This window comes from Aquarana catesbeiana, linkage group LG04 (assembly GCF_042186555.1).
Source record: "Aquarana catesbeiana isolate 2022-GZ linkage group LG04, ASM4218655v1, whole genome shotgun sequence".
Classification (NCBI taxonomy): Eukaryota; Metazoa; Chordata; class Amphibia; order Anura; family Ranidae; genus Aquarana; species Aquarana catesbeiana.
Genome location: NC_133327.1, coordinates 240,459,114 through 240,473,752, shown reverse-complemented (window position 1 = coordinate 240,473,752; position 14,639 = coordinate 240,459,114). Strand labels below are relative to the sequence as shown.

Below are 14,639 nucleotides of genomic sequence, written 5' to 3'. Positions count from 1 at the left end.
TTCCTCACCGCTGTACTTGCCTCCGAAGATGCTGAGCTGTCAGTGCAGTGGCCCAGGGATTTGAAATCTCTACTCCTTTTCTCTCTCTTCTCTGTCCACAGCTTTCAGCGCATACCAGAGCGATTTAATTTGCAGGCACTGACCAATCAGGTCCCTCCTGAAAGTGTTGTAGTGTTGTGTGTGTGTGTGTGTGTGTGTGTGTGTGTGTGTGTGTGTGTTTTTTTTTTTTCTATTGGATTTTAGTTTGGGCATTACTAGTTTATGTAATGGCTTCATTCTGTTTACTGGGCATATGTTTGTGAATTTAAAGTAATAATCCATCCAAAGCATTTTCTTTCAGTGATGGATCGAATGAAATAGAAACAGAATAAAAATCTTTAAATGTAAACCTCCATCAGTCAGACATGATTTAAGTGGGACCTAAGCCAAAATATTTTTACTTTTGGATAGAGTGGATATGGTTCTAACATTATTTGTATTTAAATTTCTGTTTAAATCTCTTTGGGGAGGTCTCCCTCCACTTCCTGTACTGGTGAACTTGCAAAGCGAGTTCCTGCTGTAGAGGGGATAGCATTCTGTTTCCCTACCTTAGTCAATGATGAATGCATTGTAAATGCTAATTTGATCTGAAACCAATAAACCTACTTGTAGGTTTTATGGAAGAAAACTGGAGAACTTGGAGTATACCCAAAGGGAAGATACATTTAAAAGGCATATAAACCATGTTCATGGTAGGGACTTGCTGTACTAGGAACCCAGTGCTACTAGGCACGAAATGTAATTTTTAAGCCACATATGTCAAATGGCTATTACATTTCTTTATATCCGTATATCTAATACAGTATTTACACAATATTTTATATTTACTAATATAAGAAACTGACTTAGTTTATCATAGTGTAGATGTATTGACTTGCTTTCTTATCACCAAGTGTATCCCGTGGAAGCCGTGCCCTTTTTTCCTTTTATCTAGTAAAAACAGATCTTTCTTTCAGTAATTTTGTCATCTTTGTTCAGGCAAAATTTTACTGTTAAAGGAAAAGTACAGCCAAAGCTCATTTTGGCTTTACTTCTCCTGTGGCTCACAGGAGTGTGGTTCGTTCTGCACTCCTGTTACCTGTTTTCAGCAGACAGCGGGCTGAAGCCCACTGTCTGCTGATGTCACAGAGCCAGTCCAGGCTTGGGCAAGATCGCAACAATGCAGTCTGGATCCACCCACATGCCTGGACTGGCACCCGACTCAGCCTCTCAGCGAGCCGCTGAGACCATGAGCCGGCCGCTCCCGCTCCCTCCACAGCCCAGCAGTCCAGTGAGCGAGGGGGGCGGCAGAACAAAGATCGGTGACTGATAGTCACCAGCTCTCTGCTCAGGGAGCACTGAGATCACTCGGTTCTCACTGTTGGGGCCGGCGGGGGACAGGTGCAGTATTGGACTGATGCTACATCCACTTAAGTATGATTCTTAAAAAAAAGAAAACCATACTTTTTAAGTATATTGCTTGTGTGTTGTCAATCATTTAGTAACATTTTTTTTTTTTTTTTAACAGAAGTGGACTTGAAAATTAATTACAACCATGATGGATCATTTGACATGCAGGTAACTGGGAGCATGTACTAAGTTACGTGTACTGAGGAGTAGTCAATTGTGGCTTGGAGATATTACACTTTTTTGCAAGCTCACAGACAACAAAATTAAGATAAAATATCTTGTTACGATTATATATTTGAACTGCTTGTAAACTCAGTTTCTTAGCAAGTAATTAGGAAATGGTTGAAGCCATACTAGGCAGTTCAAAACGGTTTCATTAGAATTGATAGTAAGATTATTGTATGCCGTAGATGGATAACCATTGAAAACAGAAATAGGTATTGAATACTCATCATCAGATCATTATAATCAGGTGCACAACTGTAATAGGCAACTGTAAACCATGTAACTGATAGATATAGGGAAAAAGTGAGCTGGTTTGTCTGAGCACCTGCCTGGCAAGCTAGATATTTACATTATTGGCTAGTTTTAGACAAAAGAAGATTTCAGTTTCTGGGCATTTTTTTTTTTATGTTTCAGGTTCAAGATAAAGTGCTGAAAGTTTCAGGAGAACTTCTGAATGAAGGTGGCATGACATTCCTAAGATGCTCTGTGGATGGCACACTTTGTAAATCCAAGCTTATTATCATTGATAACACTATCCATCTCTTCTCAATGGTAACACAGTAGTATATCTGCATTTCAACATTGAATTGATGAATATATACACTTGTGCTCATAAGTTTACATACCCTGGCAAGAATTTATGAATTCTTGACCATTTTTCAGAGAATATGAATAAAGCCGCGTACACACGAGCGGAATGTCCGACGGAAGCTTTTCATCATCTATTCCGATCGTGTGTAGGCCTCATCGGACTTTCTTTTTCGAAAATTCTGACAGACCTAGAAATGGAACATATTCTAAATATTTCCGATGGACCCAATTCCAGGAAAACCGATCGTCTGTATGCTGTTCCGACGGACCAAAAATGACGCATGCTCTGAAGCAAGTACGAGACGGAAGCTATTGGCTACTGCCTATTGAACTTCCTTTTTCTAGTCCAGTCGTAAGTGTTGTATGTCACCGCGTTCTGGAAGGTCGGACTTTGGGTTGACCGTGTGTAGGCAAGACCGCTTGAATGGAATTCCGTTGGAGTTCCGTCGGAGAAACCTTCGGAGTTTATTCCGACGGCAAAACCGGTCGTGTGTACGCAGCATTACACAAATTTTCTTTCACTTGTGGTGAGTTTTTGGCTGAAGCCATTTATTATCGATCACCTGTGTTTACTCTTTTTAAATCATAATTACAACAGAAACTACCCAAATGACCGTGATCAAAAGTTTACATACCCCAGTTCTTAATACCTTGTATTGTCCCCTTTAACATCAATGACAGCTTGAAGTCTTTTGTGGTATTTTTGGATGAGGCTCTTTATCTTCTCAGATGGTAAAGCTGCCCATTCCTCTTGGCAAAAAGCCTCCAGTTCCTGTAAATTCTTGGGCTGTCTTGCATGAACTGCACGTTTGAGATCTCCCCAGACTGACTCAATGATATTGAAGTCAGGAGACTGAGATGGCCATTCCAGAACCTTCACTTTATTCTGCTGTAGCCAATGACAGATCGACTTGGCCTTGTGTTTTGGATCATTGTCATGTTGGAATGTCCAAGTATGTCCCATGCGCAGCTTCCTGGTTGATGAATGCAAATGTTCCTCCAGTATTTTTTTATAACATACTGCATTCATCTTGCCAGCAATTTTGACCAAATTTCCTGTGCCTTTTTGTAGCTCACACATCCCCAAAATATCAGCAATCCACCTCCGTACCTTTCATCATAGGCCTTGTTGACTCCTCTCCAAATGTAGCGTTTTATGGTTGTGGCCAAAAAGCGAAATTTTGGTCACTCCAAATGACTTTGTCCCAGAAGGTTTGAGGCTTGTCTCTGTGCTGTTTGGCATATTCTAAGTGGGATACTTTGTGGCATTTGCATAGTAATGGCTTTCTTCTGGCGATTCGACCATGCAGCCCATCTTTCTTCAAGTGTGCCTCCTTATTGTGCATCTTGAAACGGCTACACCACATGTTTTCAGAGAGTCCTGTATTTCACCTGAAGTTATTTGTGGGTTTTTCTTTCCATCCCGAACAATTTTCCTGGCAGTTGTGGCTGAAATTTTTATTGGTCTACCTGACCGTGGTTTGTTTTCAACAGAACCCCTCATTTTCCACTTCTTGATTAGAGATTGAACACTGCTGATTGGCATTCTCAATTCCTTGGATATCTTATTTCCCTTTCCTGTTTTATACAGTTCAACGACCTTTTCCCGCAGATCCTTTGACAATTCTTTTGCTTTTCCCATGACTCAGAATCCAAAAACGTCAGCGCAGTACTGGATGAAAGATGCAAGGGTCTGTCAGGAGTCTAGAAACTCATTGACCTTTTATACACACACACTAATTACAAGCAAACAGATCACAGGTGAGAATGGTTACCTTTTTAATAGCCATTCAAACCCCTTTGTGTCATCTTGTGTGCATGTCATCAGGCCAAAATCACCAGGGTATGTAAACTTTTGATCAGGATCATTTGGGTAGTTTCTGTTGCCATTTATGATTTAAAAAGAGTAAACACAGTTGATTGATAATAAATGGCTTCAGCCAAACACTAACCATGAGTGAAAAATGTTTGTGTTGTCATCCATATTCTCTGAAAAATGGCCAAGAAATCATAAATTCTGCCAGGGTATGTAAACTTATGAGCACAACTGTGTGTGTATATGTGTGTATATGTATGTATGTGTGTATATATATATATATATATATGTGTGTGTGTGTGTGTGTGTATATATATATATATATATATATATATATATATATATATATATATATATATATACAGGTAAAAGCCAGTAAATTAGAATATTTTGAAAAACTTGATTTATTTCAGTAATTGCATTCAAAAGGTGTAACTTGTACATTATATTTATTCATTGCACACAGATTGATGCATTCAAATGTTTATTTCATTTAATTTTGATGATTTGAAGTGGCAACAAATGAAAATCCAAAATTCCGTGTGTCACAAAATTAGAATATTGTGTAAGGGTTAAATTTTGAAGACACCTGGTGCCACAAACTAATCAGCTGATTAACTCAAAACACCTGCAAAGGGCTTTAAATGGTCTCTCAGTCCAGTTCTGAAGCCTACACAAACATGGGGAAGACTTCAGATTTGACAGCTGTCCAAAAGGCGACCATCGACACATTGCACAAGGAGGGAAAGACACAAAAGGTTATTGCTGAAGAGGCTGGCTGTTCTCAGAGCTCTGTGTCCAAACACATTAATAGAGAGGCAAAGGGAAGGAAAAACTGTGGTCAGAAAAAGTGTACAAGCGATAGGGATCACCGCGCCCTAGTCAAGATTGTGAAAAAAAACCCATTCAAAAATGTGGGGGAGATTCACAAGGAGTGGACAGCTGCTGGAGTCAGTGCTTCAAGATCCACCACCAAGAGACGCTTGAAAGACATGGGTTTCAACTGCCGCATACCTCGTGTCAAGCCACTGTTGACCAAGAAACAGCGCGAAAACCGTCTCACCTGGGCTAAGGAAAAAAAGAGCTGGACTGCTGCTGAGTGGTCCAAAGTCATGTTTTCTGACGAAAGCAAATTTTGCATTTCCTTTGGAAATCGAGGTCCCAGAGTCTGGAGGAAGACAGGAGAGGCACAGGATCCACGTTGCCTGAAGTCTAGTGTAAAGTTTCCACCATCAGTGATGGTTTGGGGTGCCATGTCATCTGCTGGTGTCGGTCCACTCTGTTTCCTGAGATCCAGGGTCAACGCAGCCGTCTACCAGCAAGTTTTAGAGCACTTCATGCTTCCTGCTGCTGACCTGCTCTATGGAGATGGAGATTTCAGGTTCCAACAGGACTTGGCGCCTGCACACAGCGCAAAATCTACCCGTGCCTGGTTTACGGACCATGGTATTTCTGTTCTAAATTGGCCAGCCAACTCCCCTGACCTTAGCCCCATAGAAAATCTGTGGGGTATTGTGAAAAGGAAGATGCAGAATGCCAGACCCAACAACGCAGAAGAGTTGAAGGCCACTATCAGAGCAACCTGGGCTCTCATAACACCTGAGCAGTGCCAGAAACTCATCGACTCCATGCCACGCCGCATTAATGCAGTAATTGAGGCAAAAGGAGCTCCAACCAAGTATTGAGTATTGTACATGCTCATATTTTTCATTTTCATACTTTTCAGTTGGCCAACATTTCTAAAAAATCCCTTTTTTGTATTAGCCTTAAGTAATATTCTAATTTTGTGACACACGGAATTTTGGATTTTCATTTGTTGCCACTTCAAATCATCAAAATTAAATGAAATAAACATTTGAATGCATCAGTCTGTGTGCAATGAATAAATATAATGTACAAGTTACACCTTTTGAATGCAATTACTGAAATAAATCAAGTTTTTCAAAATATTCTAATTTACTGGCTTTTACCTGTATATATCTCAAACTACCGCAAGCTCAGTGATCTCCCTGTGCAGAAGCTGCAGAGATTATTCTGTCACACCCCATGCTCATGTGCACACAGAACTGAAATAATAGTTCTAACTAAGGTTGGGACATTAGAATGTCAGTTTCTCTAGGGCAGCAGAGACTGATGTGATTTGCTGAGTATTCTCTGCAGACTGCAAAATATGTCAGAACTTAGTGTTTATGTATATGTATAGCATGTAAGTTTATATTGTAAATGTTACCAGTGTGTGAGGTGTAAGCACCTCTAGGGCAGAAACCTAATGGATATTGTTTTATATTTTCTATATATTGCTGTGGAGTATGTTTAGGGCTATTGTAATTTTTACCCTACCTAATGATCTTCAATAATGTAATGACAAGTCCTTTCTAAGCACTTTTACCTGACTCCAGAGCTCTCTTGCTTCCTTTGTCTTCCACCTTATGGTCCAATCCCATCCCTTCGTCCTGACTGTCCTGCACATTAACTCAGGATCTTGCCTCCTCTGTTCACCACCTGCGGAACCTGGTGCCTATCGTGCTTCCTGCATCCCCTGCACAGCATCTACAGTTCCTTTGTGCATTTCTCACATGTTGATTCTGGCACTGAACACTGCTCACAGTAGCCATATACAGCCTGTGCCCTCTGAGCTCTATCATGTAAATAGCTGCAGTTGCTCCCTTTGACTGGGCCTGCCAGTTCCACCCTCAATTCACTTGACTGCTGGTGAACAGACCCAACTACCCTTGTGCACACTATCTGCTACCTACCACTGTGCATGCCACCACCACACTGAACATCCTTGTTCTCACCACTTATAACTAGACCTGCCACCACCCCAATATCCCTTTCTGCTTTTATCACCTACCACCAGGTTGGCTATAACCCCATACCCATAAAAAAGGAGTTTCATTTGGTGCCCAATAGCCTCAGTACTATACTGTATGGGGGGGGTTTTGAGATTAATGCCCGGTTTGTGCCTCTAACCCATCCCTCCCCAAACCAAACACTCTCTCATCTGAGAGACACTCAGGTGAGAGAGTTTAGTTTGATGCTTTTCCGGCTACTGTTACTCTTTCCTTTGGCATGGTTTGACTGTACTTCAAGCAGAGAGACCTGAGGGGAGGTGAAGGCTCAGTACTTGTGATGAGCTTATTATTTGCTTCTTACATGTGAGTGCAGTTATAGTTTGAATAAAGCCATGTTTTTAATATAGTCTGCACTATGAGGCTGTTTTTTCTTTTTTTGAGCGGAGCGGTTATTGCTAACAGCCAAACTCATTGAAGTGTTTACCTGCAGCTATTGTTTTATAACATAAGGCTTCTGTTGCTCCATTTATTGGGGTCCATTGGTAAGGTGAGCATACACCCTTGGGGGCTTTCCTGGTGGCGGTTTGCACGGAAGCTCTTATATTACCTTGCTTGATTGACTTTACTGGACATTTTTCATAGTGACACTGAGATCTATGGACATTACTAGTCTGAGATTGATGGGGTAAATTTCTATGTTGTTTTTTGACTAGTATATGCCGTTCATACATTTTGTACTTTTTCTTTTCTGTTATCTGAATTTATATTTATAGCGCAGCGCTATTGTTTACACATTTAGATTTTTTTAAGTTTGACTAAACTTGGGCTTTAAGTGAGCAAAGAAAACGATGAGCAATTTCAACATTTTGAGTAATCTTTGTCCAGTTAGGCTAGGGTTACTCAAAAGTACATTTTTCTATTATCACAGTAGCTATGTATATTGCTATTCTGTATTACAGACATTTTTGTAAGTGACTACTACAGTATATCTCACGCTCATCTACTGTATCTGACACTATCCATGTCTTCTTGCTGCAGGAGGACAGTGTTCAGTTGGGTATTCCTGTTCCCAAATTTCTCTCTGAAGTAAGCACCTCAGGAAGTCAAGGAGGGGCTGTAGCACCCATGACTGGAACGATAGAAAAGGTAATGAACTTTAGCATTTTTTTGTGTGTTTTTAAAGTTTTGAGATCCGTGTAAATGCCTCCCCCCCCCCCCCTTTTTTTTTTTTTTTTTTTTCTTATTTTATTTATTTTTTTGCTTTGGTCTGGTTACATGATTGAGATGTGCAGCTGCTGCAGGAGGTGGGAGGGAGCACAACCAATGGGATTTGGGGGGCGCAATGGAAATTGGCAGGTGGCATTGCTGCCCTGTTTTCAAGCGCTCTGATGCAGGGGAGCTGCAGCTTCTTGATCACGTGATCACACCAAAGCTGATTTACAAGAAAAAGTATTTACACAGATCTTTTACAAATAGTAAGCCACATAGGTATGAGGAGGGGGAGAAGACTTTTTAAGCAGACTGGTCATAGCCTTTACTTCCACACTGGGTTTTTTTTTGTTCTGTGGTTTTGTTTTTTGTTTTTTTTAATTGCCAGCAATTGTTTTTTTTTTACTTTCAGGACAAGGACAAGTTACTGGTTGTTAAGGATGCTGGTGGCCGCCGCTCCTTAACAACCAGCTAGTGACAGCCTGTGGTATTTTTAGCAGCGTTTTTTTTTTTTTTTTGTGTGTGAATGCTAAAAAACTTTTTGAAAAACTCTATGCAGCCTCTTACCACATACTCGGATGCGGTAAAATACTGCTTTGTGAATGGACCCCTGTATGTGCAATGAAGCATAATCATTGTATGGGGCTGCACATACATTCATACAAAGTAAAATTATTCTGTGACCTGTGAAGGCTATACAGGATACATTACAGCCATGCTTAAATGACAAACATTGTCTGTGTTAACAAGGCGTGTATTTCTTCCAGATCGGTGCAGTAAACCAGTATGAAACTTTGCCTCTGTGTAGAAACTTCCTTTATCAAGACCAGTCAGTGCCGATCTCTCTCCTTGTGCAGGGTGACAGGTCTTATCTCCTCCCTCTTCTGTAGTTTTCTGCAGGCAGCCTGTAGTGGGTGGAGTCTGCTGGGCCCTCCCACAACTCTTTTCTCTGCACAGGCTATGTGCAGCACATCCATGATGTCATCACTACCACCACTATTTAACAATATAATATCTGGGTTTGCATTTGATGCACACAAAATGAATGTGAATCCTTAGTGGCTGTTAATGAATATATTTAACCACTTTGAGACTTCCCGTCCTGGCCATTTTACAGTTTACAGCACTGTGATTTTTTTTTTTAACAAACTACTCTGTCATGTAGTATAGTGCCCAAATGAATATTAGGTTTTCTTTTCTTTTAAGACAATGCTTTCGCTTGGTGGTATTTATAAACCACTGAGTTATTGTATAAAAGAAAAAACATGTATTCCATTCTGTCATAAAACAAAGAAAATAAAAATGTCAGGACTGTATGACCCCCCCCCCCCCCCCCCAAAAAAGACCTCTTTCTGGAACGCCCAAGGTGATCGGATATATATATTTTTTTTTTTAATTGCAGTGGAACTCCACTGCATCTGAGCACCACAGACCAAAAAGGTTTTTTAACGAATTTTTGTTATTCAAAGCAAACTCGTCCATCCATCCATGTCACCTGTTGTGTGTGTGTTTTTTGTTTTTTTTTTTGCTGAGAAATCACATTGAAAGGCAAGCCGCTAGCTTTTCTGCCAATGGCCATTTTGAGTAAGGGCAGATGATTCATGTAGAAGTTACTTCCTGGAACCCATCTGCCCTTAGCGCAGGCATGCAGGCAGGAGGGTGTGCTGAGAAGCTGAGAAAACCCCTCCTGAAGACTCCTGGGATGGTTGACATAATTTGCCTAGGCATCGAAACCAGGAAGGAACTAAATAAATATAAAATCAAGTTTAAAACAAGTGAATTTGATATACTTATCTATTTAATAATGTTAGCAGCATAAGGATTAAAAATAGGCAATATTGATTTAAGAGAGTGAAGTTACACTTTAACAAAAATGCTGGTAATGAAAAGGTTAAAACATGGAGCTTAGTAATGGTGTACTAGAATCCTTACATTTATAGGTCATACACAGACGGATCAGGAGGTTAAAGAGTTCATGTACAGGTCACATACAGTGGGAGGATGAAGGAGTTAATATACAGGTCAGATTGGAGACAGTATAGTAGATGGTAATATACAGTAGAGAGGTGGATGACACTATTTCTGGTACTGGAGGACATTGGCACTAATATACCCTGGTACTGGCTGAAATCAGGAAGCTTCCTTTTGGTGCAAAAGTGAAAGCCGGCTGTGTTGTTTACATTGTGTGAAATCCTGTGATTTCCTCTCATTTCCTGTTATGGGACAGGAAGTGAAGATAAATCTCCCCATGGCAAAAAATATACCAGCAGGGGTTATAACCCTCCCTTTCTCTAATCCAAAATGGGGGGGAAGTTTTGCCTATAGTTCCACTTTAAAGGGGTTGCAAACCCTGTTTTTCACCTTAATGCATTCTGTGGATTAAGGTGAAAAGCCTTCTGTAGTGCAGCAGCCCCCCAGAGCCCCCTTTTACTTACCTCACCCCGATCTTTCCAGCAACGGGAACAAGCACACCAGCTCCAGCCGATGTCTCAGGTTTCTTTATTGGATAGATTGATAGCAGCAGTAGCAGCCATTGGCTCCCGCTGTCAGTCAAATCCAGTGACACGGGAGTCCTGCTGTCTTTGTCAATGGACGCAGCAGCAGGACTCTGGAGCGCGCCCACAGGAGTGTCCCCTTGGAATGCGGGTCTCTGAGGGAGCACTCGATGCGGGAAGGTGCCAGGAGCTGGGGGACCCCAGAAGAGGAGGATCGGAGCCACTCTGTGCAAAACCCTTGCACAGAGGAGGTAAGTATAACATGTTTGTTATTTAAAAAAAAAAAAAAAAAAAAAAACAACCTTTACAACCCCTTTAATCTCTAATGTTTGTCGTGAGATGGCGATGAACCAAAACCAGGCTCAAATTCAGGGCCATCCAAAAGAAAAATAAGAAACTATAGGTATTTAGCTTGCTAGAGAGTCGGCTGCAGGACATGAGTGGCAGGGTTAAAATTAGAGACCTATAGTTGGAATGATATGCCATCTGAGTCAATTTTAGATGCAAACATTTCATATTGCACTAAAGGGTATTTTTTTTTACCTTGAGATTTTATGTTTCCTAATTATGTGCAATAACCTGTTAAAATACCCAACCATTAATTAGTAAATAACCCAGCTAGCTGTTTTACTGTCTAACTATTATTCATGGGTTGTTTATAGGTGTTTGTAAAAGTTGGAGATAAAGTAGAAGCTGGAGATCCACTGATGGTCATGATTGCTATGAAAATGGAGGTAAGTCTTCATGCATAGAATTGAATGATTGTGCCTATAGACAATGGTTGCCTAGCGTGGCTGTTGTCATCGGGAGTGGCAGAAATAACTTCATGTCTGTAAGTATTGTGACAGCGCCAAAACCTCAGAGTGTATTTTTTTTACGTTGGTTCTTTGGAAATCTTTATATTTCAGATATAAAACCTTTTCAAAGTACTGTTAGCAGTATTTTTGTCATGTATACTATACCGTTTGTTTCAAGCATATTGAACTGTATGTAAACCCTAACAGTTCATGCCTCTTATTTGCTCCCTTGTTATCTGCTAAATATACCATTTAAAAGAGTTTTGTTTATTAGATTAGTGCACAAAATACCTGTTGAGTTTGCCACAAGTCTTTTGAGCTGAAGACTTCCTATGCTGTCTGTAAGTGGACAAGGAGGGGGTATGGAAATGGAGAGAGGAGGTGGTAAAGAGAGGTCTGTGTTTTTTGTAGTGCATTTGAAATTGGGTAGGCAGGCAGGGCTGACACCACATGCCTAGGAGGATATAGTATATATGGCCATACTAAGTATTAATTTCATATACTTGTAGTGTGTTTCAAAGGGGAAAATCATAGAAAATGTGCATGTAATCCAGAAATGTACCAAATGTTTTTTTTTTTTTTTTTTTTTTTTTTCCTGAGATGCGCTTTAAAGCAGACCTTGCACCTAAATTGCAAGGCCTCCTATTTAAAGGTGTCTCCCTCTCCCTTGCTGAAAACGCAGTATAAAACTTACAAAAGAGTCCCATAAAAGACAAAAGGTTGGATAACACATTCGCTTTTCCATCGGCTTTTGCCCACTGCGCCTTGTTGAGCGTGAAGTCATCTTTCTGCTGAAATCTAGGGGATGTTTAATAGCCCAAATCTCTCTAAGGCTTCATGTACACTAGCAGCTCCTAAACTTGAGTTTAGGAGCTTTTGGCGTCTTTTTGCCAAAGCTCCCAAACTCAACTTCATTTAGCAGAGTTAGGGAGCTGCTGCAGCTAGGTGAGCTTCGACCTCCCTCTCAGGATAGGAATATTTTGACTGCCGGCCACGGGAAAACACGAAACGCAGTAAAATCGCGATGCGATTTTGCCGTGTTTTTCCCGTGGCCGTGGTAAATGTAGGCCAAGTGTACGTGAAGCCTAAGAAGACAAACCCGCAATGTGCTGCAAGCATCTTCTCACAAAATTTGAACTACTTCGCATTCTATGGGATCTCGCCAGCAGGATGGTGCAGTCACCTCCTGCACTATGGTAGCCAGAGCATGGTAAGTATATTATCTAACTGTCTCTCCCCCCCCCCCAAGTTTTTTTTTTTTTGTTTTGTTACAGTATTATACAACTGTAGCGCTACCCCCGCAGGGCGCTGGATATCTTGATTCCCCCTATTTCTGCACAGCCATGCAACACGCATTTCCAACTTGCATCCAGACATAAGTAATCAGTCCATGGGCTTTTTTGTTTTATTGGGGAAACAACTTGGATAGGGTAAAGGGATTATGGGATGCCAAACTTTACTTGAAGAAACATCAGATGAGTATAACTATCTTCCCTATGCACAAAAATCAAGATTTTGGGCTGTACTCCCTCCGGAATAAATGCAGTCTCTATGAATCAGAGACAAGATCCCTTACGGACCAGGAGCTCTCAGTCCCCTTCAAAGAATTAGCACAAAGTTGAAAACTGTATGCAGAAGTATCTTGCTTCCACTGTAAACCTTCACCCAGTTCTGACATTCACAGATACTACCAGCCCACCTGGCTGCCTGGCCAATATGGCTGCTCTGAATTCCCCAGGACAAGGGATCGAGATTCAGGGCACAGCTGTCCTTGGAAAGTATGCTACATCTGGCAGTCTCTCCCCTTGTATGGCCCCAGGTGTGCTGAGGTACTCACGCTGTTCTTTGCTCCCCGCTGCACTGGGCAAGATTCCTGTTCAGGCTTCCAACTGATCAGATCTTCCCATGCCAGCCCGGATGGCCAAAGGCTCAGGCTTCCTCTCCTTCCTTTCCTCAGCTCCAGCCTGGAGACAGAGCCAACAGAGGGATTAAAAGGCTTCCCAGTGTTTATTGCTGTCTGTGCCCCTGTTGAGGAGATTCCCCCTCTCTATTTGTCCTGTTTACCATTATCATTGAATGTAAAAAAAATATCCCAAATTTTGGGTTGTCCCCAGAAAAGTAACAGAGAGGAAATCTTCCAATGGGGATACTAGTTCTGGTTGACCTGGGGGTTCCCAGGAAATTCCCTTAATATGCAGGGATTTGCTCTCACTTCCTGTTTGGCTGTGGACAGGAAATGAAGGGAAATCTCCCAACAGGGGTTATATCCCTCCCTTACTCTATCCAAAATTTAAAAAAAAAGTTTTGCCTATAGTTTCACTTTAAGGGCTCACCCAGCCACCCTGCTAGGCCCTCTGCCTGGAGATTGGCCAGATTCTCTCAAGTAAGCAGATCAGCTCCTCCTGACCTCTGCCCACTAACTTTCAGAAGCTTCTCCAAGCTTAAAGATCCAGGGGGAGGTACCAGAGACCCGCCCTGTAGAGCCATCCAGCCTGACCTGCAGTAACCCGACCTAATTACAGACTCTCACAGTTACCACGATTCATACCAAAATAAATTTACCTACACTAGTTGCACACTAGAGGGTGCTACACAACTTTTCAAAAGGTGGAGAGGGCACACTTAAAAAGCAGGCCTTGCAACTTTGAACTCCAGGCAGATTATGAAAAGTAATCTGTCTTGATATTCACCTCTTAAAAGTAATGTTTTCTAATAAATCTTGAATTACCATCTGTTTTCTTATAGCACACAATACGAGCACCCAAAGCAGGCACCATCAAAAAGGTTCACTTCAGAGAAGGTGTACAAGCCAGCCGACATGCTCCACTTGTCGAGTTTGAAGAAGAGTCAGAGTGACCATGTTTCTTAGAATTTTATTCTTGTGTTATTACAAGAAATATTTGTATATTGTTCCCATTTGTCCGCTATTTTACACAATAAATAATATTGATATGAATACTGACCTTGCTTTCTGTCTTTAATTTCAAGATGCTGTTAAAAATTGTATGTAAACCCTAACAATGAACTCTTTATTCGCTCCCTTTTCATGTGTTTAAAGATGCCATGGAAAGCATTTTGTTATATCTGTTTGATAAGTGCAAAAAAAATACTTGTTCATTTTGCCAGAAAACTTGTGAGATGGTAACTCTCTGCCCGTGCTGAACCCTTACCAGTGAGCATTGCTCCCAGATGTCTGAGAACTACAAAACCTCTACCCACTGTGTTATGGTGATGGAGAGGGAGGTGTTCTGTAGTTATGTCCTGGAATGATGACACACCTCCA

The 14,639-nt window shown here is 41.2% G+C and overlaps 1 protein-coding gene across 1 annotated transcript in view; it reads left to right on the top strand.

The window, feature by feature from the left end:
- Positions 1-14,318, top strand: part of MCCC1 (methylcrotonyl-CoA carboxylase subunit 1) — an 85,114-nt gene extending 70,796 nt beyond the window's left edge. Inside the window, exons 15-19 of the mRNA XM_073626291.1 lie at positions 1,547-1,596; positions 2,068-2,205; positions 7,894-8,001; positions 11,222-11,293; positions 14,102-14,318. Of these exons, the coding sequence (XP_073482392.1) occupies positions 1,547-1,596; positions 2,068-2,205; positions 7,894-8,001; positions 11,222-11,293; positions 14,102-14,212 (479 nt within the window). The 3' untranslated portion in view covers positions 14,213-14,318. The remainder of the gene's footprint in view (positions 1-1,546; positions 1,597-2,067; positions 2,206-7,893; positions 8,002-11,221; positions 11,294-14,101) is intronic.
- The last annotated feature ends 321 nt before the right edge of the window (positions 14,319-14,639 follow it).